Source organism: Ovis aries, chromosome 20, assembly GCF_016772045.2.
Source record: "Ovis aries strain OAR_USU_Benz2616 breed Rambouillet chromosome 20, ARS-UI_Ramb_v3.0, whole genome shotgun sequence".
In the NCBI taxonomy this organism is placed as follows: domain Eukaryota; kingdom Metazoa; phylum Chordata; class Mammalia; order Artiodactyla; family Bovidae; genus Ovis; species Ovis aries.
The window spans coordinates 8,816,546-8,833,940 of NC_056073.1; the positions used below are offsets into that span (position 1 = coordinate 8,816,546).

At 39.0% G+C, this 17,395-nt stretch overlaps 1 protein-coding gene across 5 annotated transcripts in view; it reads right to left on the minus strand.

Moving 5' to 3' along the window:
• Positions 1-17,395, minus strand: part of ILRUN (inflammation and lipid regulator with UBA-like and NBR1-like domains) — a 102,797-nt gene that overhangs the window by 45,479 nt on the left and 39,923 nt on the right. For 4 of the 5 annotated variants that reach the window (XM_042237257.2, XM_015102663.4, XM_015102667.4 and 1 more), the window contains exons 2-3: positions 16,775-16,929; positions 11,025-11,222 (exon numbers count right to left, since the gene is read on the minus strand). In XM_042237257.2, the coding sequence (XP_042093191.1) occupies positions 11,025-11,222; positions 16,775-16,929 (353 nt within the window). The remainder of the gene's footprint in view (positions 1-11,024; positions 11,223-16,774; positions 16,930-17,395) is intronic. The other variant, XM_015102665.4, reaches the window with a different exon arrangement.

The following is a 17,395-nucleotide window of genomic DNA, read 5'->3' on the forward strand; positions in this document are numbered from 1 at the left end:
ATAGCTATTTTCTTAAAATTATCAAATTCTTTAAAATTAACAAGATTATCAAAGAAAAAGAGAGAAGACACAAAACATACAGAATGAGAGAGGATTATCACTACATGCACAGAAAGCATTAAAATGATTTAATAAAGAATAGTATAAACAATTCTATACAACATAAATCCAACAATTCAGTGAAAAGGACCAATTCCTTGGAATTACCCAAAGTTATCCAAGATGAAAGATAACCTGAACAGATTTATAATTACAAAATAAACTGAGTTAGTAATTTTAAACCTTCAAAAAAGATCCCTCCAGGCCCAGAAGGTTCCACTAGCAAAATTTTAAGAATAAGATGACCACCAATTCTGTACAATTTGCTACAGGGGGTAAAAAAAAAAAACTGGTACAAATATCAGTTTATTAAAAAATATATATATATCAGTTTATATAGCTGCAGGCCACTAGCCACATGTAGCTACTGAGTAGCTGAAATGCAGCTAGAGCCACATGTTGAAATTATAATATTTTGGCTATACTGAGTTAAGTAAATAAAATGTATTAAGTGTTCCTTAAAGTCTTAGTAAGACTTAGGTCAGATAAGGTCTGCTTTCCTAATCACTTCTGATTTCTAACTACAAGACAACTGTTCGACTTAAGGACAAAACTGAAGTGGCTACTAAGCCAAAGCCTGATGCACTCTAAAATTCAATTACTTTCAAGATGATCTCAAAACAAAGCATAAGCAAAATCCTTAGAAGTTGTAAGAGGAAACTGGAAGGGCACTGACCACTACAAAGTAAAACCCAGAGGCTCAAAGCACTCCTTTGAATGAAACAACAGAAGCAACAGTTACAACTGGACATAGAACAACAGACTTGTTCAAAACCGGGAAAGGAGTACGTCAAGGCTGTATATTGTCACCCTGTTTATTCAACTTACATACAGAGTACATTGTGTGAAATGCTGGGCTGGATGAAGCACAAGCTGGAATCAAGACTGCCAGGAGAAATATCAATAACCTCAGATACGCAGTGAGGGAGACCTGGGTTTGATCTCTGAGTCGGGAAGATTCCCTGGAGAAGGGAAAGACTACCCACTCCAGTATTCTGGCCTGGAGAATTCCATGGTCTGTATAGTCCATGGGGTCACAAAGAGTCGGACACAACTGAGCAACTTTCACTTTCAGATATGCAGATGACACTACCCTTATGGCAGAAAGCCAAGAGGAATTAAAAGAGTCTCTTGATAAAGGTGAAAGAGGAGAATGAAAAAGCTGACTTAAAACTCAACATTCAAAAAATGAAGATCATGGCATCCAGTCCCATCACTTCATGGGAAATAGATGGGGAAACAATGGAAACAGTGACAGACTTTATTTTCTTGGGCTCCAAAAGCACTTTGGACGGTGACTGCAGTCCTAAGATTAAAAGATGCTTGCTCCTTGGAAGAAAGGCAATGACAAACCTAAACAGTATATTAAAAACCAGAGAGATCACCTTGCCTGCAAAGGTCCGTATAGTCAAAGCTATGGTTTTGCCAGTAGTTGTGAATGGATGTGAGAGTTGGACTATAAAGAAAGCTGAGCACTGAAGAATTGATGCTTTGGAACTGTGGTGTTGGAGAAGACTCTTGAGAGTCCCTTGGACAGCAAGGAGATCAAATCAGTTAATCCTAAAGGAAATCAACTCTGAATACTCATTGAAAGGACTGATGCTGTAGCTCCAATACTTTGGCCACCTGATGTGAAGAGCCAACTCACTGGAAAAGACCCTAGTGCTAGGAAAGATTGAGAGCAGGAGGTGAAGGGGACAACAGAGGATGAGACAGTTGGATGGTACCACCGACTCAATGGATATGAGTCTGAGCAAACTCTGGGAGATAGTGAAGGACAAAGAAGCCTGGAGTGCTGCAGTCCACGGAGTCTCAAAGAGCTGGACACAACTGAGCTACTGAACGACAACAAAGCACTCCTACCTTGAAGCCCAGTGTCCAATAGGGACATTCTCTTTGTAAAGAAAGGAAACTATAAGCTGTTTAAAGTAAAAGGGAAGAAAAATTAAGTCTTTTTTAAAGGGAGATTTTTTTTTCAAGGTAAAGATTATAGAATGAACTAATTTCTAAGTGATATGTATCTCTGTCATTCCAAGGAAAACCTCATTAGAGCACTGTGTGGCTAGTCAAACCATCATGAAAAGAACAGAATGGAATTTGCTTTTCAGTAAGAAGATACCCTCTCTTCAAATATTCCTACCTTTAACTACAAGACTAATAGGGGGTTAAAAATAAAAAACTGTATCATGAGCCATAATTAAGGAATATAAGCTGCATCATAGGAATTAAGATATCAGATAAAGTTTAAAAACCCTATCCTTCAATTATTTTAGATCCTAATCACTAGTCTGCTTAAAAAAAAAAAAAAAAAAACCCACATATTTTTCAGTAGTTATGTAGATCCACCACTTTCAGTTTTGCTTTCTGTAGGCTGAGTTACCCGAAGCCAACCTCAATCTGAAAATACTAAGTGGAAAAGTCCAGAAATACACAATCTGTAAGTTTTAAACTGCACACCATTCCTAAGTGGCATGAGGAAACCTCACGCCTTCCTGCCCCATCCCACCCAGAACCCCCAGCCATCAACACTGCTTGCTCTTGACATCCAACCACTCACATCAACATGGTTTGATGATCCAGGATCACCCAAAGCAAACGGTCCCCTTGTAGGCATTTTATCATCTCACATCATCACAAGAAGGGCGAGCATAAACAGTAAGATACTGCAGGGGGCAGGGGGGAAAGGAGGAAGACCATATTCACATAACTCTTATTACAGCATATTGCTATAATTGATCTATTTTTTTATTATTATTAATTTCTTATCGTACCTAACTTATAAACTTTATCACAGATATGTATCTATAGGAAAAATATATATATACAGAGTCAGCACTATCCATGGTTTCAGACATCCACTGGGAGGTCTTGAAATATATCCCCCAAAGAGGGTAGAGGGAATGAGTGCCATTGTAACGATAACTTAGGTGCTCACCATGATTTGGACAAGAAGCAACTATGTTTGCTTCCTTATTTTTAAGAGATAGGCTCTGGTCTGATTCAGAAACAAGTGTACACAATGACATTTATTTAAAATTCCTATCACACAACAATTCAGTAAAAATTACTCATCTGAAACAATTTCTGCATATATATAAACATTTTTTTTGTGGAGAAATGTACATATCTCCTCCACTGTAAGTCTTACTTGTTGCCTCATTTCTAATGTTTCCAAAACTAATATCACCAAATATGTTCATTTAATATAATGGCTCTTCCCTTCTTCTTCCAAGAAAAGTAGTCACTAAACCAATGATACATATTAAAATTATGTAAGAATCAAAGAAGTGCAGGAAGTTCTAAGGGTATATGTTTTACTATGATAGGGATATACTCTCTACACTTTTTAAAACTAGAGTCAGTCTCAGCTATAGCCCTTACCAATGCATACACACAAAAAAGCTAAGAATTATATTTTTTAAAAAAAGCAAATGATGCCGAAGTTTTAACTTCTTAAATGGTCAGCGGTTTGAGGATTATTTTCTTTTTAACAGTAAGTATAAGAATAAATATAACTAAATATATTTGTTTTTTTTAATGAACTGTCAATCCCCAAACTTTGAACCCCTGGAACCTAACATTTCAGATCAAAGATGTTTCTATTATGAAGGGCTCTGGCTCCTATAAGGAGAAGAGATGCCACCTTCAACTTATATTTTTGCTCTTCTACCAAATCCTTATAGTTAAAACATTTGACACTTCATACCTAGACATGCAAATATCTTATTTACTACATTCTAAAGATATATCCCTGTTTCATTTCATCTCTTGATTTTCCATACTTCATAGAGGTTCAGGACCCACATGTCTACATTTTAGAGATTAATCTTCACAATGCCTTTGACTCCTGGACACAACCACCAAACAATAACGACCACTTGGTGTCAGTACAACCAAGTGGCTCACTCCCCAGCCTATCACCTTTTAAACTTAATATAGACCTTAGAAGGTAAAGATAGTTAAGGATTTCGGATCTCATTTACAAATTGAAATGTCCCTTCTGAAGACATTTCCCATACAAATCACAATCAGCTTAGGCTACCATTTCTTTTATCAGAAAAGAAATATGTTTCATGACCACTCATATTTCTGATACTGAAGGGATCTAGAAATTAGAATTGAAACAGAGAGCATCTTATTGAGGATAGTCTAGAAGTAAATGCAACAGGCTTTCTGAGTTCAACATAAAAGAGAGACATTCTAAAGGTGGGGTCAATAAGTAAAAGGGCAAGAGAACCGGTACTAAGTGCCAAGTAAGACAGCATCCAAGTACTAACAGAAGACACCGGTGAGCACCCAGAGGAAGTCTATGGAACCAGAACTTCTTTCACACCATGGTCAGTCAGAACCCTGGAGAGGAATGAGGAACAGCAATCCTGCACTACCTGGTTAAGGTGGACATTCTGTAAACTGGAGAAGCTGGGAGGTTCTAAAGTTTTAAGAAACAAATGGTGTGCTTACATAGGAGCACCCATCAAGCTTCCTAACCTGTGGGTCTATATTATGTATTATGATCTGGGAGCTTAATAAGAGAAGTTCCATTTTTAACCTCTGAGAAAACTAAATGAATAATGTTTTAAGTATTTTGTCTACATGTGAATTGTCCCTAAAGACCTGTGTGAAGCCTTTAATAGGAAGAATTATTTCAAGTGGGAGAAACTTTCATTAGCACTTGATCACCAGAGTATCACACTTTACAACTAAAACCATTCTGTTTTAGAAGAAACCAACATGGGCAGGGGTACAGCTCTCTTGTGGAACTCTGAAAGAGGGTGCTCTATTAGGAAGAGGGGAGGCATGTTTGTATGGAGGCTAAAATGGGGACGAGCACTCACGCTCCTTACTCCTTCCCAAGAGTCCAAAGTGTCCCACTGACAAGCAGGAGCTCCTTGGGAAACATTTCCTACCTAAGAGTCACCCTGCTGATCTCAGTCTAACCCTCATTTCACTCATTCTAGAAATGGAGAGAACTTGGGGACCATTTACCCCAGTCTCCCTAAACTCTGCCAAGTTCCAACACCCGGGAGCCAAAGTTTCCCTGTGAACCCTGTATGTTCAATGGCAAGAATATCATAAAACTACTTCAGATGATTTACAACTATAATTTACGGCTAATTCATAACTTTTACCAAAACAAATCATTACTTATCTCTGGTCTTCAGTTTCCCCATCCATAAAGTACAGCTAATATTTCCCTAAGATAATTTATATGAAAAAGCCCAATACAATGCCCGACGTCAAGTAGGCGTTAGATAACAGGTTGCTTTTATCTAAGAAGCAAAAGTCTGTAGGAAGAAGATAAAATATTTGGGCCTGAAAATAAATCTGCCAAGAATCAAATACTTAGTAGTACTCAATCAAGGGAGTTAGAAATGTGTGCGGTGAGAGAGGAAGAGTAGCTGTCAAGATGAACATGGGGAGCTATGCCTCACATAATGAAGAACTGTCCAGACGACAAGCCAACAGCACAATCCCCTGAGAGACTGAAACAGTGCAACCATTCTAAAGTGAAAGAAGACCCACCCTTGTCAGCTGTTAAATATAAGCAAAAGGTCCCTTTAGGAAGAGAAATGAGTTCAAACAACAAAGTATTACTACAAAAATAAGGAGAATGGATTCTTTCTAGAAAAGACCATCTAAAGACTACAGAAAAGACCACCCAACCAAAAACAAAGACAAGCAAACAAATAAGCTTTGTTCTTAAAACAGAAAGAGAAGTTACCTAACTCGTACAAGTCTGTGCCCAGGAAACGTAGTCCTACATTCAAAACTCCTAGCACTCCACTAAACTCAGTGCTCTAGCAAGTTAAGAGCGAGCGGAAAACCTGAAAGAGCCAATCACGCCAAGGTTAACACGGCACCTTGGTTTTTTCCCACGAGTCCATAGTTGCGGCTTTATGCATATCATGTATATTTCACTTTCTGCCAGTCATTTAACAGTTCTGCTACCATTATGTGTTTTATGCTGCTGCTGCTAAGTCGCTCCAGTCATGTCCGACTCTGTGCGACCCCACAGATGGCAGCCCACCAGGCTCCCCTGTCCCTGGGATTCTTCAGGCAAGAACACTGGAGTGGGTTGCCATTGCCTTCTCCAATGCATGAAAGTGAAAAGTGAAAGTGAAGTCGCTCAGTCGTGTCTGACTCTTCGCAACCCCATGGACTGCAGCCCACCAAGCTCCTCCGTCCTTGGGATTTTCCAGGCAAGAGTACTGGAGTGGGGTGCCACTGCCTTCTCCGATGTGTTTTATAATCAATAGTAAAAGGAGTTCATTGGAACATGGTAGCTTGTAAATGCAACTGAATTCTTTATTAGACTAGATGACCAGTTTACAAACTATACTCCCTACAGCAATAGAGATTATCTCAGAAAGCAGGTGACATAGGCCAAGGAGGCTCCCAATTCAAAAAAGTCAGTTTCATTTTTATCTTTTCTTTTTTGGAGGAGGCATTCACATTTATCAAAGAAAAGATTCCACTAATTAAGAAAAATGCTTGAAAACCATGGATTCAGATGAACTATTAAGATCCCATGAAGGTATAAGATTTCAAAGTCCTGAAAAACAACTCATAGACTATGCGACCAAGAAAGGCTTTCCATTTTTTACTGCCTTCAGAGCTAATATATTTACACTCTACCTGCTTACAGAATTTGGGAGGGATGTTATAAGCATAAATTTTAACGTCCCATAGAGTGATAATTATTTTTAATTTAACATTAACACACACACACAAAAAAAATAAGACTAGAGCTCTCAAACAAGGCAGAACACTAGGAAGCAGTATCTGTGCATCAAAGAAATTTTTTTTAAAGTCATGTATGTTGTCTTCCTCCTCCCTTAAAAACATTGACATGCATCTAAAAATTTATTGAGTAGCCACTCTCCAATGGGCTCAGCTTTTTCAAGATATACAAAGATACATAAGACATGTATCATCTTAAGTTTTTAAAGTGATATTAAACATTCACCAAATTAGCTCGGCAGAAAGAGGTACAGTGCCAAAGAGAAGCAAAGGAGGGAGAGGGAAGCTTATCGGGAAATGGAGCTCAACATGGGGAAACAATTTACGCCTGTGCAAGCAGGAAGACTCTCAGGAGCGGCGGCCTGAAAACAGAGTCCAAGAAGGAAGAGACACTCTCTCTGCGTGCTGACTGTAACATGACTGTTACATGATGCTGACTCTTTAGTCAACAGTTTACTATTTCATAGGAGAAAAGGATAAATAAACAAACACTTAAAACACGACGTGTTAATTATAACAAGAAGTGTGTGCATAATATACGAATTTCCTTGGGCTGGTGGGGAGAGCAGGAAGAGGGGAAGAGGGAAGGAGAAAAGGTGACCTCACGAGGGCCCTGACAATGAGCAGGGGTTTGTTGTAAGGAAAAAGGGGTTTCAGGCAACAGGAACAACACAAGCAAGGGCATGGAGAAGAGAAACCATGTGGTGTCTCTGGGGACTGGATGCGTGAGTAAAGAGGTGACAGGATGAAAGCGAAATGAGGCCAGACCAGATGGTGAGGAGCTTTACGCCCGATGCCAAGGAACTTGGCTCTATTACAGAAGGCACAAAGGTTTTCAGAAAGGAATGATTTCACAAAAGATGACAATATGAGACACACTTTATAACGTTTTTTTCAGGCAGAAAAATATTTCAAGCTTCCACTGGCTACAAAAATATATACAAGAAAATTAATTCCAGGACTTCTTGAAATAACTCCAAAGGTCCCACTAGCTATGAGTCCAGATAAGAGCCCCCTGAGGATAGGAGCGATTTGTATTTATTTTTCTCTGGATCTCTAGGAAATGGGATATGGAGAAACAAATAGGAATTGGTGTGTGATTAAGGATGATAAGACAGAACAAAACATGACTCAAGCTTCTGGCCTGATCATCTCAGTTGGGCTCCCATAAGAAGAATAAGTTTTGCCTAGGAGATGTTAAAATTCAAAACTCTACAAAATATCCAGGGGTTCTGTCCATAAGCACTTCAATAAAGGTCTGAAGCTCCAGAGAGTCTGCACCACAGACATGGCTTTGAGCACTGCCGTATACGCTGCGCTAGTGACAGCTGAAGCCATCTGGGTGGATGAGGTCCCTGAGAATGAACAGCGCGCAGCCCACAATCTAATACAGGCATACCTTGGAGATAAAGCTGCTTCGGTTCCAGATCACTGCAATACAGTGAATATCGCCACAAAGTGAGTCACATGACTTTTTTTGTTTCCCAGTGCATATAAATGTTATGGACAAAAATGAAGTCTGCTGCACTGACTGACTTCCTTTCATGAACAATCTTCTCTACAGCATGAAAAGCTGTTTTGACCGCATTTTCCCCACAGTAGGACTTCTTTCAAAGTTGGGACTCAGCCCTCTCAAAGCCTGCCACTGCTTCACCCACCAAGTCTATGCAGTCTTCTAACTCTTTCAGCAACCTCCACAGCACCTTCACCAGGAGCAGATTCTACCTTGGAAGCTGCTTTCTTTCTTCATCCTTAAGAAGTAACTCCTTATCAGTTCAAGTTTTATGCTGAACTTATTCAGTCATATCTTTAAGCTCCCCTTCTGGTACTCTTGCTACACCCACTACACCTACAGTTACTTCCTCCAGTGAATTCTTAAACCCCTCCAAAGTCATCCATGAGTGTTGCAATCAACTTCTTCCAAAATCTTGATCACATTGATACTCTGACCACCCATGAATCACAAATGTTCTTAATGTTCTTAATCTTTTCCAGAAGGATTTACTCTACCCAGGTGCATCAGAGAATTCACTATCTATGGCAACTACAGACGCACAAAATGTATTTATTAAAGAGTAAAACTTGGAAGTAGAAACGACTCCTTGATCTATGGATAGTGTGTTAGTAGATGTGAAAATCTCGTACATTTCCCTTGGAGCTCTTGGGTGACCAGGATCACTGTCAATGAGTAGTAACATTTTGAAAGGAATCTTTTTCTCTGAGCAGTACAAGTCTTAAGAGTAGGCTTGAAATATTCAGTAAACCATGTTGTAAACAGATGTACAATCATCCAGGCTTTGCTGTTTCATTTACAGAGCAGAAGCAGAATAGATTTAGCATAATTTTTAAGGACCTTAGGGTTTCAGAATGTTAAGTGAACACTGGCTTCAACATAAGGCCACCAGATGCATTAGCCCCTAAGCAAGAAAGCCTGTCCTCTGAAGCCAGGCACTACTGTCTCCTCCTTAGCTATGAAAGTCTTAGATGGCATCTTCTAACATTAGTATTTTGTCTGCACTGAACATCTGCTGTTTAGGGCAGCCACCTTGGTGAATAATCTTAGCTACATCTTCTGGAAAACTTGCAGCTTCTACATCAGCTCTTGCCCCCTCACCTTGCCTTTTTATGTTTACAGAGACCACTTCCTCCCTTAAACTTCAAGAACTAACCTCTTCTACTAGATTTAGCCTTTTCTTCTGCAGCTCCCTCACCTCTCAGTCTTTACAGAGTTGAAGAGAGTCAGGGCCTTGCTCTGGATTAGGTTTTAGCTTAAGGGAATGTTGTGGCTGATTTCTTCTTCTATCCAGACCACTCAAACTTTCTCCACATCAGCAAGAGGCTATGTTACTTTCTCATGATTCATGTGTTCTTCATTGGAATAGCACTTTTCCTTTCCTTGAAGGACTTTTTCTTTGCTTTCAAAACTTAGCTGTTTGGTGAAATCGACCTAGCTTTCATTTGGTCTCATCTTTTGATATGCCTTCCTCACTAAGCTTAATCATTTCTAGCTTTTGATTTAAAGCGGGAAATATGTGACTCTTCCTTTCACTTAAAACATTTACAGGCCATTGAAGGGTTATCAACCAATCTAATTTCCACACTGTTTTATCTCAGGGAATACGGATGCCCAAGGAGAAGAGAGAGAGATGGGAGAATGGCTGGTTGATGGTCAAAACACATGCATTTACCAATTAAGTTCACAGTCTTATATGGGTAAAGCTCATGGCACCCCAAAAGTTACAATAGAAACAACACAGATCACTCATTACAGATCACCATAACAAATATAATAAAAATGAAAAAGTCTGAAATATTGGTAGAATTACCAAAATGTGACACAGAGATGCAAAGTGAACAAATGCTGTTGAAAAAATGGCGCCAGCAGCAGATATGCTCAACAAAAGGCTGTCACAAATCTTCAATTTGTAAAAAATAAAATTATCTGTAAAGCACAATCAAGTGAACAGCAATAAATCAAGGTATGCCTGTAGTCCCAGGGCAAAGATGAGGCTAGACAGAGAAAGAACACTCAGAGGAAAAACAAGAAAGGAATCACGTGTGACTAAGAAGGTAGACATTTCAGAAACCATTCAGAGTTTGGAGCCAAATGGTCAGTGTGAAGACTGGGAAGTAGCTACTGAATTTGGAAACTCGGTAGTTGTTAATAAACATCATCGAAGTGGGTATAGGATGGACCGGGTTGAAGAATAAAGGGATATGGAAATAAGAGACAATGAATGGAAATCACTCTGTCCACAAAGTGTGGCAATAAAGAGAAGGAGTGAGAGGTTTTAGTGTCTTGACAGGTCATCAGAGACACAGGCACATTTGGTGCATTATATCTTTTTTTTAATACAACTTGTCTCTAGAAACTGTGAGAACAAAAACTGCCTTCAGTATTCTTAGAGCACCTACTAGATTATATTATACAAACAGCAGTGCTACTAAGTCATTGTTTAGACTGCAAGATATATCTCACACACTTCACTAAATGTTAACTAAATTCCAGCGTAAAGAGAACACTAGACTGAATCAATTAATCATTAAATTCAAATCATTTACAGCATGGAGCTGGAAAAGAGACCACACCCTGCTACGTAATTTGACAAGCTGTGAGCAGTGCTGGGGAAGCTGAGATGTTACCTTAACCGCTTCGCCCCTGGGCTGCACAGGGACATACTCACCTCCATAGTAGAGTCCTGTAGCAGTGCACATCCGCCACTGTCCCTGATACATTCCTGCTCTGCTGGGGCTGCACATCTGGACGCTGACATCTGCAATCTCTTGGGGCTCTAGCGATCTCACCATCACCATGTTCACATGTCCAAACTGGTCTCCCCCGACATATTTAAGACAAACCCCTGGAGGCCAGGCCTCTGCCCCTGAGTTCAAGCAAAAGAAAAAAATGTTAGGCAATCAGTGGTCCTATGCTGGGTGCAGTTCATTACAAAACTGTAGAAGATGCCTCTTTGTCTCTCACACATACATAAACCTACCCATATTCTTGAGCTATACACTGATTAGGGAAAATCGGAGTCAACAAGCTCTGACCAATGGTCTATCCCTAAGAGAAAGCACACACGACAAAGGCAAGGCAGTTTCTCAAGAAGTAGTGTTTTGGGCGCCCAGGGAAGGCTACACATCACACTAACCTGTAGGACCTAGGAGTGAAGTCTGAAAGGAGCCACGGAAATGAAGCTCAGCCTCACACCTCTGGAGGACTACTTTCTCCACTAAGAAACATGCCCATTTGCACTTGAACTTTTAAACTGACATTCAAGGTAAAAATATGCCTGACTGTCCCCAGTTTTTCCATTGAGGAAGGAGGATGAAACTCATTAAGAGTAATTTCTGTATTACTTTCATTTTAAAACTACTTTTTTCCCTGCTTTTTCTTCTGGAGTCCCTAACAATGAAAAGATTGAGGGTCAAAAGACTGCAAATAAAGACAGAGGAGTCAAGTGAAAGCATCATTTTCAGGTGTAAACAGTAGTGGGGAAAGTATGAACCCTAGGCCCTGATAACAGTACACTGACCCGTGGTCACAGGGGTGATGACACTAGCCAGAGGTGCCTGTAGAAAGAACAGGAATGGCAAGACAGAGAAATAGCTTTGGCAGGAATGCCTCGCCCGCCTTTGGAAGTGGCAAAGGTCTTACTTGGTTCCCATTCCTGTGCACCTATATTCATGTAACTAACTCACATGAGAAATCAATACATTGACTTCTGACCGGTCACAGGTAGCCACATACAGTGACTAGATGTGATATTTCCTGTGAAGTCTCTCCGACACACTCCTTTTTACTATACGCAGAAACCTCTCTGTATCTTTTTTACATTCATTATAAACATAAATCACTATGAAAAGCTGGGCACGGCAGGACTCTCAGCATGTTGAAAACTCATCTAACAGTACTCTAGAATTCCTCAGTCCCTTGTTCTTGAAGTGCCAGGCCAGTTTAGAAACTTGATGGCTTACCACTGAAAAAAGCGAGAACTGGACAGGAAAAGCAACCAACACTCTACTGCTGAGATCTCAGCCTCATAATGAATGGCACCTGCTGTGGCTCATGGTATTTAGGGGTAGCAGATGGAGCAGTGGTTGCTATGTTTTTTATGATAAAAAAAAAAATCTAACAGCAAAGTGGCCTCTTAAATTAACACTTTAAAGGGCAACTGCTGCTGTTGAGAAGGTTGTGGATGATACACTGGTAATACATGCAAATTCTTTTTTTCATTTCTGGGGCCTATGGCCTAGCAAAAGCATATTTGTCTTAGGTCAAGAATAGTAGGAGCTGACATGAAGTACCTTGGAAAATGTCAGTCTCTTTATTAAAGATCAAGATCCAAAAGAAAAATTAAATTACTACTATAGGGGTGAATTCATAATTATTCTTTAAAAGACACATATGCACACATGCACACACATACGGACACACATATCAAACAAAACAATGCCTGTTTATATGAAAACCCTAGGATGTTTTTAGAAATTTAAAGAAAATGAAAACCAAGACCTCCTCGGTATGGAAAATACTTGGCTGCCCTGATCAGACAAGCACAAGCAGCTGAGACAGTTGGATCTCTCATCTGTCCAAAACAGGGAGTACTGCTCTATTCCCAGGAGATTTGATAAGCTGTGAAACTATTAAAAATTATGTGGCTACGGTCCTATCTTTTTCTATGTCAGACCCTACTGATGTGGTACTTGGAAAGCTTCTTGAAGAAAAAACTGCAAGAGTTATGCACCATCAGCTCTAAAGTGTTACTAGGCTATAAAATGAAGAACCAATCATCTGCCTTCTGAGAGCTGCCAACAGTTTACAATGACATATAGTTCTTACAACCCCAACTGCAAAGGCAGGTAACTCTGAAAAGGTCACTGATACTGGTTCTTGATACAGAAGGAAGGGAAATACTGATGGCTGCTTGACCTACCAAGCTAAGCGTACCAGAAAAATCTGGACTTGAGAAGTATAACGTAATGGGGCTTCAAATTAAGTCTCTTACAAACTGGCTTACTGTGGGGTAGACAGATGCTTCTAGAAGAAAAGAAAGACTAGTCTATGTTTTACGACTTTCCAAGTTAAGTATCACAAGTACACAAAGGTTGTGATTCTCTAGTTATTACGGAATATAATTTTATTAAAAAATAAAAAGTCAAAACAAGACCAAAAAACCCTATCATATGGCAACTTTGAGATGATAGTGAGTATGGCAAAAACAGAAGTCCACCAGTTCCAGAAAGTCTGAGATCTAGTTCGGGGACAGAAGGAACAGCCAAAGAGCAAGACAAAAGACAAACCTCAGTGAAGTTCCCCTTCTGTTTTTAAACCCCTCATAGTTTAGAGAATGCATTTCAAATTAAGCTACAGGCAAATAGAGACCTTCATTGATCTGGGTACCATTTTCTTTCCTGTACCTGATAAAGTGACTGGAACATAAGAAATGTAACTATATTAAGGAGTTGAAGAAAAAAGGAGGGAATAGTTGTTCTTTCTCAAGTTTCCCTTCCTCCCCCAGCAACTCTTGCTCTATATTCACTTCTACGTAGCTTAGAAAATATAGATGACTTTGAGGTCACTCTCTCATATGACAATCACAACTACTTCATTAAAGTCATAGGAACGTAAGAGTTATCATAATATGCTTAGTTTAACACTCATCACAGCTGGATAGCAGAGCATGGCTATAATAACCGAGAAGCTTTAAGTATTGGTAAAGAGAATACTCTACTTTTGTCTTAAGAGGGACAGTTTCAAATTTTCATTTTAAACTTAAACTAAAAAGTATCCTTGGCAAGTTTCCCCAAACTTCTAAAACTTACACAGTACCAAAAGTGTGGATTCTGGGATTCTGTATCTATGCCATTACATGTCTCACTTCTCTCTTTCTGTGATATGAATCTAAGGACTTTCTTATCAGGCATTTAATTTTAAACAATGTATTGACATTTATCTTCCTTGGGGAAGGTGCTGGGACAGCTATATGCAGTTCCTATCAATCTCATCTTTTGTAAACGTGAATGTCCGCTGCACCTGAAACATGACAGCAGAGAGGCACCATGAAAATCATTTATGAAACTCTTTCAGGGAGAACTTATCTCTTAGGGAAGGTTATGAATGAGAGCCAGAGGATAAAGAGCTCAGGCCTACTCTACTTCCTCTTTTTTTTTTTTTTGGCCTCACTACACAGGATGTGAGAGCTTAGTTTCCTGACCAGGGACTGAACCCATGCCTCCTGCACAGTCTTAACCACCAGGGCAGTTCCAGTCTACACTACTCCTGTGTTACCACTCCACCTGCAGAAAGAACTCAAGCCAGATCAGGGTGACGCCGAAGAACCAGCTCACGTGCCTGCCTTTCTTGTATCTCTAATAACGTATCTGTCACGTAACTATGGCAGGCCAGTTTCTTCTTAATCGAATGGAAAGCATTTAGTCTACAAATAAAACTTTTACAATTCGTATAACAACTTCCAGAAGAAGAAAAAACCTATTTGTTCAAAGTACCTTTCTAGCAACTGTTGCCCAGTTTTTCAAGAGGTGTACAGGAGCAAAAATGTCTTTACAGGAAGAAAGGCTGCAGACCCAGAGACTGTTTTAAATTGCACTTATTATGCAAAAAGGAGGAGGAAAAAGAGCCAGCCCCACCAAAACAAATTTTTCTTCAAGTCAAGGTGAAAAGCTCTTTGGGGTTCTGATTTGACATTCTAGCCATTTTATATCAATCCCTTCCAATCTCCCATTAACCCAAGGAACTGTCTAGTGAGTGAGAAGATATTTCAAAGAAGCTTTCTGAAATATAAAATAGTATTCTGCAATAAAATGGTATTTAAAACATTTAACAGTACTCTAACAATTTTCAGTATTAAAGAACACTATAAAGAACCCATGGAAAGCCAGACCATTTCTAGTGTTTTCACTATTAAGTAAACAAGGTCTTGGATTAATTATTTTAAATAAACAAAACTTTTAATAAGTTATACTTTCTAAACAAACATCACTCATTTAAAAAATTCATGGTTAGGTTTCAAAAGCATTTTTGATCAGCAACACAGATTTTAGTGAGTCAGAGAAGAAACATAATGAATATAAGCTGATGTGAAGAACTTGTTTCAACGTTCTTAAAAGCAGGCAACATTAAGGTGAGACAGAAATTAGGAACATAAAATAATCAAACTTGTAACAAGAATTTCAAGAAAAATAGAAAACATGGCTATTTTCCTGTATTACCATGTGCCTCTCAAACTTACAATGCCCCACACTGTTACAACCAAAGGGGAAAAGAAGCTAATGAAAATTTTATAAAGTCACTGATGTCCAGTCACCTACAACAATGGGTCAATCCAGATTACGTGTTTTCGCTCCTAGACACACCAAACGTTCATCCAAGCTAAAGTTATTTCCAAATAAGCCAGGCAACCTAACAGTAAGTTTGGTATATTAATTATGATATAAAAGGCTAGCTTAGCCAGTCTCTCCCCATCACAGAGAACTGAAGTATAAAGAACTGAGAAGTAAACAGCGTCCAACAAAAGGTTTGTGTCCCCAGAGTTTTCTATGATTTCACATCAGATTACCATGCTAGACAGGGATCCCCCACACCAACAAATTTTAGCTAAGTACACCTTTTGTACTTTCAGGAAACTTTCCATCTCTCAGAATTTCTTTTGTAAACGCTCAATAATAAGGAAGTTAAAGCATCCTCACCTAGTCAGCATAAATTGTTATTGGATGGAATAAGACATGCTAATAAACTCATTCAAATTTTAAAAGTCATTTGAAAAGAATGTAACAAGTTATCAGACATTATTTTCAAAGAACCATAATTAATTTATGCTGAATTTTCCTTAAGTCAGCAGTAAGTAAAAACAATAATTCTTTAAAAAAGCAACTTCTCAATCTTTCCATCTTTTCTATTCTGAGCAAATTGGTACACTTCTTACCCTATTTTTCAAAGTGATGATAACAGCTCAGATAGCTCAATGAAAATTTCAGACAGAATTAATCCTTGTGGTTGCAAAGAAATGAGCTTTCAAAAGAGCAGAAGCTCACAACTCTAGCTACCTTGTTCTTTTCAAGGATGTACCTCCTCTAGCATGCTGGAAATAACCGGAAGATTAATTAGAGCAGAAATAAAACGATGGAGTAGAGCTATACTTGTGGAGACAATACCACCACCACACGCATGCCTAGTCCCTGGTATCAAAAGAATATTGAATTGTGTTTAAATGTCAAGACCAAAATTCTTCCTAATCTAGGGAATATTTTATTGGTGTTTGGGTCATGATACCAGTACAAGAAAATGCTACATCATGTATAAGGAAAAAAAGAGTTACACAATCACGTCATTTAAGCTAAAACATTTCCTTGTTTCTTTTAACTGCTAAGAGAAAGAAAACTGGGCAGGGAAGATGGCTCTTTATACATTTACCAGAATTTTGGATCCGCCACGTTTTTATAAACTGAGTATCAGGAGGTATCGACTCCCCTTCTCCTATGGTGACATCTTCAACAAAGGACATGGAGGGCACACTGATGTTTGGGCTCTCAAAGTCATAATATGCGCCAATTGCTGCTTGTAGGTTCCTACAAATAAAAAGAAAAGGCAAACGACTTCAGTCCTTTCCAGAGCATATTGATCTAATTGTCAAGCAAAAGAACACTAGGCTTGTTTTCTTAGGCTATGTTATAGATGGCTCCTAGTGTGTTAATCTTCAGTCTTTGATTCTGGCTTAGGAACAACAGGAAAAAACAAAGGACCAACAAACTTGTGCAACACTTTCTTCGCAAGGTACCCACACAGAAAATAAGCATTATTAGCACCATCAGCAACAATGTAAGGAAATCTTCCTTTTACCCATAAGGACAGCAAGTATGGGTAAGAAAGTCAATTGAAAGACAGCTCCTCTGTAGCTGTGACTAAACTTCAAAGAAGCTCCATTAAAGAAAAGTGTCATTTTTTAAAAAGGCAATACTTGGTTCAAAAAGTTTAATACAACAGGGATTTCCGCGCTGGTCCAGTGGTTAAGAATCTGACTGCCAATGCAAGGGA